The sequence below is a fragment of the Callorhinus ursinus genome, unplaced genomic scaffold, assembly GCF_003265705.2.
Source record: "Callorhinus ursinus isolate GAN/ISIS: 27379988/994484 unplaced genomic scaffold, GSC_fseal_2.0 scaffold58, whole genome shotgun sequence".
In the NCBI taxonomy this organism is placed as follows: domain Eukaryota; kingdom Metazoa; phylum Chordata; class Mammalia; order Carnivora; family Otariidae; genus Callorhinus; species Callorhinus ursinus.
Genome location: NW_027397120.1, coordinates 5,061,534 through 5,077,133, shown reverse-complemented (window position 1 = coordinate 5,077,133; position 15,600 = coordinate 5,061,534). Strand labels below are relative to the sequence as shown.

Below are 15,600 nucleotides of genomic sequence, written 5' to 3'. Positions count from 1 at the left end.
GTTCTTCCTTAACAGGATTTCTAAGGAATACACACACACACACACAGTGTCATTAGCTTCTACCTTCAGACACAGTAAGAGATAGTCAAGCTGTTCATCTCCAGGACTGTGAAACATACTTCCCCATATCAGATTCCTGTTCGGAATGGTTCCTTAAAGGTCCTCTGTGATATAAGGATAGAGATAGTTTGTCCCCTAAAGAAACCAGGCGCGGCTCAAACTCTGAGATGAGTACACGCGGTCTTTACATCCTGTAGTGTCCTTTGCACTAACACGGGGTGTGAGCGCCTGCCTACTCAGCGATCATTTGCATGGATATTTCACCCATACCCATTTCTTTTTCCATTACTTGTCCACATTACCAAAATCTGATATAAAATGCAATCTTCGAAGAACATAAATGTTTTTAGCGTCAAAGAATTTAGAACATTTTTTACTGTTGAGAATCATAATTTTAATATGTTCAAAGTTGCACAACAAGTTAATTTATTAGAGTAACATTGACTTTGGGGTAGGCGGTTATAGAGGACTGACCTTCAGGGGATGAGCACAGTCTGGTGACTATGTCCCTGTTTTATGTGAAATTTAACAGCTGCTCTTGGAATGCCTGTCTTGACTTCTCCACAGTAAGCTCTGCCGTGGCAGGTACCAGCGTTAGCACACTGCTAATCACATCATAGGTATTCAATGGGTGTTTCTTGCATGAAAAATATTAACTCTAAGACAGATTGTTAAAAAATAGTAGATAAGAAGGTCGTGACTCCCTAATAGCTTCATAAAGCAGATCTTTCTCTCCAAAGAGTTGCTGCTTTGTAAATTATACTAAGAGTATAAATTACGCTAAATTTCTGCTCCATTTGACTTTGGTTCAATCAAGACATGTCGGGTCATTATTTCAGAATCCTGTCAATGTGAAACCTGGCTGACTTGTGGGATATTCAAGCCCAAAAGAGCTTCAAAGGGATTTTCTGGAAGAATATCCTACTGGCAAAGTGGGTCTAATCCATCCTGAACCTTTTCAAAAATTTCCTGGTGGCCCATTGTGTCCTTTTGAGTCTGTGAACCAATTTTACCCACCCGTTCTTAGAGGGCAACCCAATGTCTGTGTTCTCCATCTGCCCAGACTTCACTCGGGAAATGCCTGCAAGCCCAGTGCTCTAGGCCATTTCTTACCTTCTGGCTGGGCTGGAATCCACTGATGGCTGATCCACTCACTTCCGTCCAACTATACTGTGTCAACAGCAAAGGGTTGGTTCCTAGAACTTCTTGCAAAGTTACATTTCCCTTTTGATTAACTCACCACAATCCTTTTAAACCAAAAATACATTTGGCCTCCCTAGTGTGGAGGCTATAGGGCTATAATTTTTATCTTTCTTAAATCTTCTCACTTCCTGGTCTCTTCCATACAAAAACTGCCCCCTTGGAACCTCAAAAATGGGCCTGAAGGTCATATATCAGCACTTCTACCCACCACTGGGTTTGAATTATGTCAGCAACCAGGGGGCCACAGGACCAGGGCATTTATTCCAAACTTTTGCCCACCTTTTGCCTCCAATACCTGGTCCTGGAAAGACGAGTTCTGAATCTCTCTGTACCTGGACGTCTTCAATCATACAGTGGAATCAAAATACCTGGTCCCTCCTAAGGAGAAGGAGATCCTAGGTGCTAAAGTGCTTTGAGCTACTCAAAGGAAAAGTGCATACCACGAACCTTTATTGTCTTAGAGAGTGAGACCAGGGCAGGAGGGTCCATAGTCTAGTAATCATTCTACCGCTTTGAACACTGCGAGAGATTTCCCCTTCATCTTCCTCACCTTAGTGGAAAGAACCCTTTGTGATGTGACATCATTCATGGAGTGTCATGAGATACAAAACTATCACAAAATGACCGTCAACCAGAGCCACACTTAACTTTGCTGATTGTCCAGACAAGTGAGCCAGTCACTGCTCAGGAGCTGATGTACAATAGAATAGACCTAGTAACAAAATAACATAACCGAATTCAGAATAAAATTCCATCTCTTGGAGCATATTCCATGGGCCTTCTCTGCTCCTGCTTTTGCTGGTATCTGGCCTTCTGGTAGAAAACAATGATGACCACAGTGATAATACTTAGAAGAATGACAAGCAGCGTTAGCCAAAATGAGTAACCATAGCTGTGGGTCGTTCCTCCGTAGGCAGCTGCTGGATACGGCTGGTACAGCGTCTGGGCCAGGTCTTCCGAGAGATGGTTGGATTGTGTGTTCCCCACAAACAGTATCATGCTCATGAAAATGAAGAAGGCTGGAAAGAAGATTCAGTCTCATAAATGATATGGTGATACCTTTTTAAATGTCACTTTCTTTCTTAATGAAACCTGTGCTCTGTGGGCATGTATGGAATATGCATACGGGGAGGGAGGCGCTTACAGTCTTCTAGGTATTGGAATGTAAAGGAAGTGTAAGCCCTGAGCTAGATTCTAGGCATGAACCGCTGAAGACGGAGGGCATCGTCCGGCCAAGAGTGAAAATATGGTTCAAGTTCTTTCCGAAGGGCCTGTTGCGGACCTCTCCCTTGGCTGGTGCAGGCAGAGATGTATGGAATGAACTGGAGAATGAGCAGACAGGAGGGTCAAGCTTTCTAGAGAGGACTGGATGGATGGCAACGACTCGAAGGACAGAGCATTGCAACAGAAGAGGCAGCCTACACGAAGACACACAGGGGCCAGGGAGCCCGGAGCCCCTGGGACCTTGAGACAGGACCCGGCCCATGGGCAGCTGCTCTGAGGGTCCTGAGCACTGACTAGAGAGGAGGAGACCACCCCAGAGAGCCTCAGACACTGGCTCAGAGCCTGGGCTTTCATTCTGTTCGCAGTGGAGTATGGCGTTTAACCAGGAAGGGTCTCCTGGCTAAACTCGTGTGAGAAGAGAACTTGTTAATGGTCTTCTCTTCCCTTTTTCATTCTTCACAACGTCCTGCCCTGGAGAGTGTGTCTTGGTAGTGACTTTGGATGGCCGCCTTGGCCCAGTTGGAGAGCAGGGTTCTGGAGTCAGAGAGAGCCAGGTTCCAAGGCTCCAGCCACGAAACCCTGGGTGATTTGTGTGCGCCTCTGGACCTCATTCTTCACCTTCCAAAGGGGATCAGCCTGACCAAGGCAAAGGGTAGATTCGTGGTTGGTTGGAATGGGGCTGGGCTGGGAGTGGGGACGTGGCAGAGGCCAGAGGGTGCGGGGTGCTCTCTGAGCTGATGGAATGTTCCAAGACAGATGGAGGGGACGGTTGCCCATCTCTGAGAATATTTACCCACAACTAGACAGATGTTCTGGGGTCAACGTGTCCTGGCCGTAGCCCACACCCAGAAACTTTTCCCAGTCCTCCAAAGGCCCTGACTCGAGGGCTTTTGTGTGAGGAGAACGCTTGGACTGTCCTTGATGATGGACTTTCACGCTCAGCGTGATGGTTTTACTTCTCAATAATTTGGACATACAAGAGCCCCCTCCTCTGAAGCTCTATGCGTCTCATACTCCCTAATTATCCTTCATTATGCCCTTGTGAAATTTCTTATAAAAGCTTAGTCACAAAGAGGCAGGGTGAACACAGGGTCACACACTTTTCTCTGCAGTGGGACGGGCTCGGCTTTGATTTGAATTGGGAAGGGGCCGCTGCTGACTTGTGCAGACCTGAGCCCCGGCAGGAAGAAGCTGCCGCTCCCTGTCTGCGTCCCCGGCTCTCTGGGGCAGGGGATTTGCAGAGGGGTAAAGGGGGCCCCGTGGTAGCAGGGGGAGCTCCAGGCCTGGCCTGTCCCCACCAGGCCATGTGACCTGCCCCATCACTTTGTGCTCTCCGGGCTCCTGGGCCGAGGATCAAACAATCTGCAAAGTTCTGTCAGGCCCCGACATTCTCTCAGTCCACGGTTGTATCCCCTGTGGACAGGGTCGGGCCACGCCAGGCCGCTGTGGGGCGAAGGGCAGGCTGGGGTCAGAGGGCACAGGAACCTGGGAGGTTGTGATGCTGCTGTGTTTTCCTCCAAGCAGAATCTGCTCCTGTTCCTTCCGAGCCACAAACCAGGCTAGGAAGCCCAGGTCCTCTTCCCTGCAGCCAAGGGGAGTTTGTTCAAATCTAGCCTCAGTGGGGATTTGCGGCACTTCCCTCTGGCTCAAGAGACCCTAGAGCCAGCCTGACCACGGGGACCAAGTCTCCTGCCAAGATGACCCAAAGCAAGGATATGTCAAAGGCATCTTTGTGCATAAAAGCCTTCTGCGGGCCGAGACTCACCTAGAGTTCCCACTACGTTCTGCACACTCGAAGCTCATGTGAAGAAGATTGGGAGGCCCCAGAGGCAAGCTCGGGGCCAAAGTCTGGCTTCCCAGAGCACTGGGATCAAGAAGGTAGGAGGGGCATTCAGAGGAGGCTGGACGTGAAGCCACAAAGATGTCCCTGTGACCCCTGCCGGAATGCAGACCTCCTCCTTACACATCCACGTCTCGGGTTGCTTCTCTGCCCACCTGACAGCCCCTTCTGTGTGTTAGAACTTGCCCCAAGCCGGGAAAGGAATGCCGCAGGAGCTCTCTCCCTGTCAGAGGAGTCTTTGTTGTGAGAAGTAGGCGGGGATTGAGGGGAAGGCCTCGGGTCCTGTGTTTTTCATGTTTTCCTCCACAAACACGCATCGGCTTCTGCCAGGTGCAAAGTCAGCTTATCCTCGACCGTGGAGACAAAGAGCTGGAAACTGCAGCCTTGCAGAAACAGGCTTTATGAAGCAACGGCCTTTGAGCCCCGTGGGCTGTAGCGTGGTGACGTGGTCCCCGTCTTGTCCCTGGGGCCCCACATCCAAACCTCCTTTGGAACTGGCACCTGATTTTCCCCTTGGAGCTGCCCCCAGCCCCAGCTCCAAGGGATCAGGTGTCCCAGCCATTGGGTGGGTCAGCCAGTGAGTTCAACCCCATTGGTGGCCATGGAGATTGCTCCAGGGGTGGGGAAGGAAAATTTCAGGGAGAGTCAGATTTGGGGGAAAAGAGATCCTTTCTCCTGGGGTTGCTGGCAGCCATCCTGCCTCTAAGGGGACCAGCTCGCTGCTTAACACCAGAGAGAGCATTGGGAAAATCAAGAGACAAGCGCCAAAGGGAATCAGAGTTCTGACGGCATGGTTCCGGCTGGCAGCCATCCTGGGCATTCACAGTGGCTGCCAAGCCTCGAGAAGCCCCAGTGAGAGCCACACATACTGTGACCGAAGCTGGGATCTGCTTCCCATCTGCGCTGCACCCCTACCGCAACGTTGACAATACACAAAGTAACCTAGCCACACCCTACAGAATCACCGTGAGCTCACAGGTCACCCACAAGAAGGGTGTTGACCCCAGAGTCTCTAAATGACCTTTGTGGTTCTCTGTGGGACAGTCATACACATGTGTCATGTTTGGATTTTAGCCCACACTGACTGTTATTTGGAGGTGAGGAGAGTAAATAAGTGTGTGTACGTGTGTGTATGTGTGAATGTGTGTATATATGTGTATATGTGCATGTGTACATGTGTGCATGTTTGTGTGTGTACATAAATGTGTGCATGCATGTGCACACACACCTGTGTGCATGTGTATGTGTGTATGTGTGTGTGTACTTCCATACGTTATATGGAACCTAATTTGGAGTTAAGCACATAGCAGTAGTATAGTTGTCAACAGTGACTGTTTTGTCCATTTAGGAGCATTGTGTTTAACTCCTTACATTCGGTGCTCAATAGCAAAGACTGGCTTATGTTACGTATTTCAACAGCTAACACCCTGTCCGCATGTCAGGTACGTCCTCTCTCTCTACCAGGGCATCTGAAACAATTTTATTTCCAAGATGCTTCATAAATTCTGTAGGTTTACAGATATAAACCCCGGGCCCCAGCACACAACTTGGCACATACTAGGTCTGCCTAGTTTCCACGGCTCCCCTGGGATCGTGTGTGTTCTTGCGTGGGACAGAGCACCGGAGAGACAGAGACACAGAGGTCGTGCTTGTCAGCAGAGCGCCCGGTGTCCCCGGGGATACTCACCACCAAGTCCGCTCCCGGTGTACACGCCCACTGGCCCCAAACACGTCTGATAGGGGTTGCTGATGCTGTTGTAGAAGGTGAGCCCAGAGCTGAGCAGCAAAGTGCACAGGCTGAGGACCAGGAACAGGATAACCACCAAATGCAGCGTTCTTTGGGAAGAATTGTTCAATTTCTCTAAAACTAAAACAGTGGGTGGTAAGCACGTAGCACAAAAAAGCAAACACCAGCCCTAGACCCGAGGGCTATGCCACCCGCACCCTGGCAGTCCCCCGCACTCTCTCCTCTCGGGCACTGGGGGTAGGAATTGCAGGAGGCACCTCTCAGGTGTGCGCCAACAGGAAGGGGTGGCGCCTCGGGATCCTCATTCCCCGCTTGCATGTGTGCAACCACAGGACTTCGGATAACTGGCTATCCAGCCCAATTTTAATTTCCCCGAGAAAAGACGGTGCCCTCCTTGATAAGCTGCGGCAGGGCTGGACACCCCTCCTCAGGGCATTCCGGCCTCAGATGCCTGACAGCCGGCGTCACCTCCTTATGGATGGTGTTCTCTTGCTCAGAGCACTACTACGCTTCCGCTTGGGGACACTTACTGAAAACCTGTGACTGAGAGGATCTGGTACACCCAGAGATTTCGGAGGTGAGCCCATTACACAGAAGGCCAGGAGTGGGGGGCTGATGGAGGTGACCAGGGAGCTGGGAGGCAAAGATGGCCTTGGGGACAAGCAGAAGACTGCTGTGGGTACAACCGAATTGTCGGCCACACTTCCCGACGTCACTTCCCTGGAGCTAGAGAGGACCCAGTGCCCCTGTGGCTTAAATGCAAAAGGTGACCCCTGGGTAAGCCATCAGAATTCTTCCCAAGCTCAGTTCCTCTGAGCTCACACAACATTTTATAAAATGTGCATTTTTCTTAAGTGCAAAGGAGCTCCAGGCATGGATATGCATTTGTGCCAAATGAAACACAGATGCCCTGGGCCGTTAGCCACGAGTTCCTGCTTTTGCCATCCTCCTGTTTCTAACCACAACCAGCCACCGTCCCTATGAATGTTTCCCCTGTTCGCTCCTTTGTTTACAACACAAAATGGTCAGACCCCAGAGGCATGCTGTCCCCACACTTACCTGTAACCCCAGCCATGCATTTATAAAACATCCCCAAAGGCTGCGGGTGTGTTTTAGGGCCTTAGGTGATTGCCACCACATTAAATAAAGTGTTTACCAGGATGTTCTGTGAAAGCCACAATGATATAGAGAAAAAGTAATCCGGGGAAAAGATTTCAGAGTTCATCGTAAGATGCCAACAAAGTCATTGGGAATTGTGAGGTGTAAGAACCGTGATGGGCGGGGGAGGTCTGGTGAGAGAAAGTAAAAACTTTCTTCTTTCCATTCCTGTTTCCCAGGCCTCTGGGAGAGAGTGGGGGGCCACCCCCAGCCTTGTCACATAGCAGCTTTAAAGAACAGAAACCAGAAAAGCCAGGAAAGATATCGTTTGAGGGCTTGGGGGCTCCTTATCTCGCTCTCTGAACCAGAGTGCTCCAAAAAACGGGGTCCCTGAGAACTGGAGGGGCCCCAGGACGCGGTGTGTGCCAGGGAAGGAGCAGCCAAGCCTGCTCCTGACATGTGTCCTGGCAGCAAGGGGCTCGCTCTTTGCAAGGTGGTCCCTTCCATGCCGTGTCGCCTTCATTATTTAAAAGCTCTTCACGGGTGTCGTAGGGAAGTGATGAATCACTGAGTTCTATTCCAGAAACCGACATTGATCTGTATGTTAACTAAAATTTAGACTTAAAAAAAAAAATGACAACGCACAAATAAATAAATAAATAAAAGCTCTTCATTGTGTTGGGCCCAAACATGCGTCTCTATGACTTTTGCCCAGAGTCCTTCTGCTTCCTCTGGGACAACGCAGAATCTACTCGCTCCTCTCTGTCTGGCAGCCTCCGTCGTCAGTGAAGAAAGACAAACCCCAATGTGATTAACAGCCCACATCTCCAGAATGTTCTTTGTAAGGCGTGACTCCAAAGCTCCTGCCCGCCTGGCTCCTGCTCTGCACACACTTGACTCTGACTCCAAAGCCCCACAACACGTCTGCCAGAGAGCCCCCCCCCCCCCCCACTCAGAGCGCGTACACCTGCACCCGGTCTCTCCTCTCTCCAGTTCTGAGCATCTAGATTGTTAATTCTGATGTTTATGTTTAATCGGTAGTACTCTGGGAAGGAGGCAGGTTTTCTGCCACTGGACAGTGCGCAAGGAGAGACTACAGAAACCAAACCGGTGGAAAGAGGAGCGGAGTCGGAGACCTGTAGGCGCCCCGAGCAGGCGCGGCCACGCATCCCTGGGAACCCCCTGGGCGAACACAGAGGCCGGAAGTGGGGAGCTATCAGCCCAGCAATATGGACCCGATGACGTCACCGCCCTTGGCCCGAGAACATTTTGCTCCTCGGTGAGAGGCGGGCCTGGAGCAAAGTTCAGCTCACACAGACCCAGCGGTGACTGGACGGTTTCACAACCTCTGCTAATGACCCCCAGGCTAGGCCAAGTCCTCAGCAGAGCCCTCTGTGGGATCCACCCGGCGGAAGAACTGTAATGACATAGGTTAAATAAAACACGTGGCCCTGCCTGCCACCACCTACGGCCTGCGGGGGGTGATGGCTGGGGTCCCATGGGCCACCTGCCCTCTGGGGAACCGCGTGGGCTGGGCTCTTCCGAAGGCCCTGAGCTCAGGCTGAGACTCTCGCTGCAGAGATGCCGGGGTGGGGGGACTCTCATGGGTCTAAGGCAGCGCACACCTGTCTTGAAACGAGTGGATGATGACACGAGAGTAGGACTAGGGCAAAACGGGAAGTGAGATGCACCTGTTCGAAGCTGCAGGGTCGAATGCTGGGAAGTTTCCAGCGCTCACCATGAGGAAGAACTGCTTCCCATCCCAATCACCCTGCTCCTCCCAGGCCACAAGGAGGAAGCCTGAAGCTCTAATCAGAAATTTGCTGGGGACTAAATAAACTCTGTGTTTGGCCAATAAGAAATAATTTGGATACTTAACTAAAAAATAGACATTTCAGTGTGGGGGAGAATGTCATCTCTGGCGTGCCCTGGAAAGTATTTCTGCTTTATACACTTACTGAAAGCTGTAAATGGATGTTCATTTGCAAATGGTGAATGTTCCACTTTTTCAGAGTAAACTAGAAAGTGACAATTAGGTTAGGCTTTGTTTTTGACTGTTGCTAAGATTTAACAGACACGATTTTTCAAAGGGCATCAATTTGGAGCCTACTGACTCATACTTTTCTTTGTATTAATGGGACAATTTATCTTAATTTTAACTGCCGTCTTTTAAAATTCTATTTCGGCATCTGAATTTCCTGCCACACAGGTATGACAGTTATATCTCTCAGCCCCCTCCTGGCTCAGAACTCAGACAATGAAAGCTGGAAATTCAGGGAAAGTTGGCAAGAATGAAATAGAATAACCACCTCCAGCATCTGACAGCTTCTCTTGGCCTACAAAATTAGCAAATACATTCCGTTCTTTCCTCTTCTTTTTCAGGGCCAAGCGTTGGAATTGGGAAAACCACCTCACAATTGGAACTAATTGCCCGGATTCTGGCAACCTCAGGACAGAGCCATCGCTCCCACAGCTGGGAGGCAGAAAATGTGCTGGGGGCAGTGGACAGTGTACAGAAATGGGTCATCTGGACATCGGGCTTTCTGTGCATGGAGATTTAACCCTTCAGGAGCCCCTTGCCATAGGGTCTTCCTGGCTCTGGTTTCCCATCAGTCCTCAGACCTTGAGGGAGAGCCTGTGGCTTTGTGGGTGGGCAGGAACTGCCCGCACCCTCTCCTCGGACAGCCGGTCATCAGGGAGCCTTACCCGGTAGATTCCTCAACCCAGGGACCACAGTATACCCCTGATAAGCTGAGCCTTTGAGGTCTTCCAAGAAGTTGCAGCCGTCATGCCCAGCCTCTGGGAAATTTATCTGGGTTCTCTCATGGAGAAGGAGGGGGAGCGCATTTTCTGCCCTGTTAAACTCCATCACCCAACATGGCCATGTCTCTGGGGACAAATAGTAAGTTGCTTCTCCTCGGAAAAGTATAAGTATATGGGGGGTGGGGTTGGTGAGTAGAAGTACTAAGGAAGAAATAAGCCTCATTGGTTTGTCTCCTTGCAATTAATTGATTTTTGCAGCAGATTTACTGTTCTAATTATTTTTAAGCTTGGGCCAATAAGTGCAATTTTGAGTCCCCTGAGAACAAACGGGGTAGGCGGAGAAAAGAGACCTGGGGGGACGGGCAGATTGGGTGCAACTTCCTCTCGCTGTCAGAGTGACCTGCTCTGCCTGAGTTAACTGACAGGGGCCTTTCTCTAGAGAGAAGCTATGGCGAGTTCACCAAGCCCAGGAGCCATGCGCAGTGCCTCTCGGTGTGTCCCATCCCCTCCCTCATGGAGCAGCTGCCCAGGGAAGTGTTTTGGACTGAAATTCAATATCCAGAACTTTTGGAGTAGCAAAAGCAAAGTGCTTACTGGTAGACACAAGGACTGTAACTTTTCATCTGGATATTGGACAAACCGAGAGGCCACCCGATGAAGCTAGTAGATCTCCTGTTGGGCTGAGTTGGCCACATAATCTAGTCACGTATTGGACAGTTTCCTTGCCAGGCTCGACGGATTATCTTCCCCATCAGTAGACCTATTGGTGGCTGGATTCTTTTGGCATGCTGAAATCAGCCATTGTCACTTTGTACTGTGTTGTCATCTCAAAATCTACAGCCCAGATTGGCACAATGTGATAAGTCCTAGGCAGAAATATAGGCGAGCTTTGCAATATTCACTCCTCTTTGGAGATTTTCAATGCGACCTCATCCTGGGCAAGAAGCTGATAATGTTAACATCTTAAATGGAAAAGTTGATGCATCACTGCTGGGGAAGGAAGTGGCATTTATACAGATTTTATTTTGCTGCCAGCGGTTGGTTTCTGATTTGAGATGAGCCCCATGTGGTCCCGAGAAACCAGCTGGGCAGCAGCTATACTCAGTCTCCAGTTCTGCTCTCAAGGGAAAACATCCTGGGGTCTGCAGCAGCTGAACGCCATGATATACGTTCTAGTTATAGGACTTTCCCATATCTTAGAGAGCCATTTACAAATGTTCCAAGTCCAGTGATCGTTAAAACCCTCAGCAGTGAACAACCCCTAGGCTCCGGGGAGCCCTCAGCGGACATCAGCCAGAGCAATTGTGCTGCACCCTCCCTGACTGGGGGGCCGCTGCTCTTCTACAGCACCTGGACGCTGGGCAGTGACTTGAGAAAGCTGACCATAGCTCTGCGGTTACAAAGAATAAAATGCAAATGCAAATAGTGTGCCTCCTTCGTGCTGCCATATGGTGCCATGGTGCCCACTTGGCCCTGTGCCCTCAGGGTTGATCTAGACTATGCCTCTCTCTGCGATCTCCACACCATGCCACTCACCTCCCTCACACAGGGCTTTAGAGTCAGGCTCGGACCTGCCCTGGCCTCCCCGAGCTTTCCTGATACAGGCCATCAGGGCTCTCACTGAAGCCCTGTCTCTCAGATGGGAACCAACTGGTTCCAAACAGACAGCATGAAAATCAAAAAATTCACCGGCTGTTATCTCATATTTAAAAATTTTTCAGGGTGTCTGGAGGCTCAGGAACTGGTACACATTCTGGTTTTGAAAATGCTATTCACATACTGAATGTGTGACTGCATGTTTGAAAGTCTTAGTTTCGGGTTGCTGCAGAGGGAATATTCCTCGCTTTCCTGAGATGCTGAGGCTGGTACTGGAGGAGGCATGTAACATTACTGGACCACTGGAAAAGACACTGCTTTTGCTAATGTCTAAGAGGCAAATTTCATAACTTGGAGATAGAACTACGTTGTTCAGTGTTTAAGGTTCAAACTCAAACTAAATACTACATTTGTATGAGGTGGAAAATGACACACATTTCTAAGTCAGCAGGGAATGACTGAGTCACGGCTGATAATGCCTGTCTACCTGCATGCAACACTGCTTGATGCAGAGTCCAGCCCAGGTGCTAAATAATTTACAAATGTTGCTTTTAGGGGCACCCGGGTGGCTCAGTCAGTTAAGCATCTGCCTTCTCCTCAGGTCATGATCTTGGAGTCCTGGGATTAAGCCCCGCATTGGGCTCCCTGCTTGGCAAGGAATCTGCTTCTCCCTTTGCCCCTCATCCAACTCATGCTGTCTTTCTCTCTCTCTCTCTCTCTCTCTCAAATAAATAAATAAAATCTTGAAAAAAATGAATAAAAATCTGCAGTCGATACAACTAAAAATGCTGTTCCTACTATCCTATGTTGGATACCATATTCCTGCTAGACATACTTACTTAATTATTTACTTGTCAGTAAACTTGCTTCAACAGAGCCTCCGCCAGAATTATTTAGACTGTGGTGCTAACAGACACAACCAGAACCGAGGAAGCTGAAATAATAATGTGGGTGAATTTTCAAAATTAAAAATATATGTTCATATCTACAAGCCATCTCAGAGCTTACAAGGAAAAATTTTTGTACAGTTATTTGGCCCAAAGAGAGGATGACATGAGTCTTACCCAGTTAATGCAATCTCGCTATACCCATTCAAATTAATTTCTCATTTACCTCCAAAGTCCTTCTTTGATTCCTCAAGTCCATGACTGAATTCCTGACGGCTGTTACCACGGAAGAGTCCATAGACGATAACAAGACTACCGTTTGAAGAAGAGTCACTGATGGCAATTATGCTGCTGACCCATTCTTGGGTCCCAAGCATAGAGCAGACGACGATGAACGCCCCAAAGCTTGTGAAAAAGCTCGATAAGAACATCAGTGTTTTCTTTGTCGTTGGCATCTTCTCAGGAAAGTAGGGGTCCTGTGGTTAACAAAGAAAGCAACGATTTTTTGTACTATGTTTGGACCTTATCATCTGGACTCCAGTATTTAGAAAAGGAGTCCGAATGAAAGGTTCTTGTAAAATATAAAAGCTAGCTCTTCAAGGGACAAAATGCCCCAAGGAACATTGGACTATGAGTGTGGTCATAAAGATTTACAGCGGCTGAACTTTGGTCTGGAGTTAGAGGTCGCCATGGTGACCGCCAACCAGCAGAAACAAGGGGCAGGCACGGTATTCCTAAGGACTTCCTCCATCACACGATTAATTTATAACTCTTCGTCACGTGCCCTCGAAGCAAGTTCAGCCTACCATGTCAGGACTAGAATCCCTAACACATGAGGGCCTGTCCTCCCACAATGTTGTTCTAGCAGCCAACAGCATAGACTTGCTTTACCTGTTAAGGACGAGACCCTAACAGCAGTCCAAAAAGGAACACTAAGAAGATTAAGGGTTTGCTGAAGACACTTTGAAATGAAAAGAGCAAAGTTGAAAACCTCCTTACTTTTAGATCTTACTAAGGAGGTGTACCTTTCAAATTTCCTCCTCCAAAGTAGATCATATTTGCACATTATTTAAATTATAACTTGAGAGGGTACATCTTTATTTGTCCTTAGTGTTCTGATGGAAATGGTTCTGAACATTCTTGCATTAGGTCTTTATGCCGCCTCTCCTTCCTCCCTGTTGAGTGGCTAATGGTTTACAAATGATCCTTTCTGCCTGTCTCTCAGAGACACTCCTCCATTTGGCAAGCACATCACTTCTGAAGATAGTAAATAGATGTTCACAACATGTTTATATTCCTCTTTTTATCGTATTCTTTGATATAAAGTAATAGCGCATATGCACATTTGTGTCTTGTACTTTTCTTTTTTTAAAATTTTATTTTTTATTTATTTGAGAGAGAGAGAATGAGAGATAGCACGAGAGGGAAGAGGGTCAGAAGGAGAAGCAGACTCCCTGCTGAGCAGGGAGCCCGTTGTCCGACTCGATCCCAGGACTCCAGGATCATGACCCGAGCCGAAGGCAGTCGCTTAACCAACTGAGCCACCCAGGCGCCCCTGTCCTGTACTTTTCTTGAATAGCACCTAACTTATGTTTGGTGGAATGAGTCGGTCATCTGTCTTTCCCATTAGAAGAACTAGACTATGGGCTTCAGGAGGTGGGACATGTTTGTTTTGCTGACCACTAAACCCCAGGGTCTGTCAAAGAGCAGACACTCAGCAAATATTTGTTAAACAAGTTATTGGAGACATACGAACAAATACTCCACTATTGAGGATATGTGTGCTTTTTTGATTTTTAATTCATGATTAAAAAAAAACATGCATGTGGGCGCCTGGGTGGCTCAGTTGGTTAAGCAACTGCCTTCGGCTCAGGTCATGATCCTGGAGTCGCAGGATCGAGTCCCGCATCGGGCTCCCTGCTCAGCAGGGAGTCTGCTTCTCCCTCTGACCCTCTTCCCTCGCGTGCTCTCTATCTCTCATTCTCTCTCTCTCAAATAAATAAATAAATAAATAATCTTTAAAAAAAAAACATGCATGAATATCCTTCTACATAACCCTTGTCCATATCTCTGGGTATTTCCTGGCTTAGATTTCTGGAAGTGAGTCAAAGCATGTGAACTTTTGTTGATGCCGTTGCTACACCTTGCTCAGCTGCTCTTTAGAAAAGTTCTTACCTATCTGACCACCCAACTTTACGCAGTTGAATGGGCGTGCTTTACTCTATCTTCACAACATTGTATATTATTGGGAAAACTGATTTTTTTCCAAGTAAGTATTTTGACTACATTTTTAAGAAGTTATTTCAGTAGTTATTCCTTTGAGCCCATTTTCTTTCTTTCTTTCTTTCTTTCTTTTTTAAGATTTTATTTATTTGTCAGAGAGAGAGAGAGCAGGGGGGTAGTGGCAGGCAGAAGGAGAAACAGGCTCCTGCTGGGCAAGGAGCCTGATGCGGGGCTTGATCCCAGGACCCTGGGATCATGACCTGAGCGGAAGGCAGATGCTTAACTGGGCCACCCAGGCGTCCCTGAGCCCGTTTTCCAGAGTGAAAGAATTTTATATCATGATAGGAAGATGAGATATGCTCATTACAAAAAATATATCAAATAGAACTAACGAAAATAAAGATGAAAGCAAATACAATTAAAAATTCACCCTAGAAGAAGTAATTCTGTTCATACCTGGGCAGAGACTTTTATCCCCACGTCTTTATGTCTATGCCTACATTCATATTAAAACCAAGTTCTACTTTATGTTCAACTCTAAAATGCGCTATCACAAATCTCCACAATTTGTCATGGGACAATTCACCCGATTGATCAGTTTTGCCATTGTGCCAAGTAATCATAATTTACTTAGACATATCTTTTTGGGGGACATTTTAGTTGTTTCCACTTTTTCACTGCTGCACCCATGGTGTGTGATGATGCCTCTTCTATGTTCAATTTGGTAAGCCTTTCCAGGTGTCTCTTTGCGATGAATGCTTACACACAGAACTGTTGAGTCAACAAGTGCGTGCAGACCAGCAGAAAGTTTGGACCAGTTTAAACACCGGCCAACAGCACTTTGTGCAGAAAGCTTATTTTCCCACAACCCCATCACCACACACTATTACTAATCCTTTTCACCTTTCACAAGCTGGGAGAGGAGAAGTAGATTGTTGGTATGATTGCTAAAAAAGGAG

General features: G+C 48.1%; 1 protein-coding gene across 1 annotated transcript; it reads right to left on the bottom strand.

Moving 5' to 3' along the window:
* Positions 1–1,696: 1,696 nt before the first annotated feature.
* CLRN3 (clarin 3) lies at positions 1,697–13,037 on the bottom strand. Its single transcript, XM_025879993.2, has 3 exons — positions 12,645–13,037; positions 6,015–6,194; positions 1,697–2,282 (listed from the first exon to the last, which is right to left on the bottom strand). The coding sequence occupies exons 1-3, from the start codon at positions 12,871–12,873 to the stop codon at positions 2,002–2,004; spliced, it is 690 nt and encodes a 229-aa protein (XP_025735778.1). The 5' UTR covers positions 12,874–13,037; the 3' UTR covers positions 1,697–2,001.
* Positions 13,038–15,600: the final 2,563 nt, after the last annotated feature.

Coding starts and splice junctions, on each gene's coding strand:
- CLRN3 (XM_025879993.2), bottom strand. CDS start 12,873: ATGCCAACGACAAAGAAAACACTGATGTTCTTATCGAGCTTTTTCACA. Junction 6,195..12,644: donor ATCAAAGAAGGACTTTGGAG/GTAAATGAGAAA, acceptor CCACTGTTTTAG/TTTTAGAGAAATTGAACAAT. Junction 2,283..6,014: donor CACCGGGAGCGGACTTGGTG/GTGAGTATCCCC, acceptor TCTTCTTTCCAG/CCTTCTTCATTTTCATGAGC.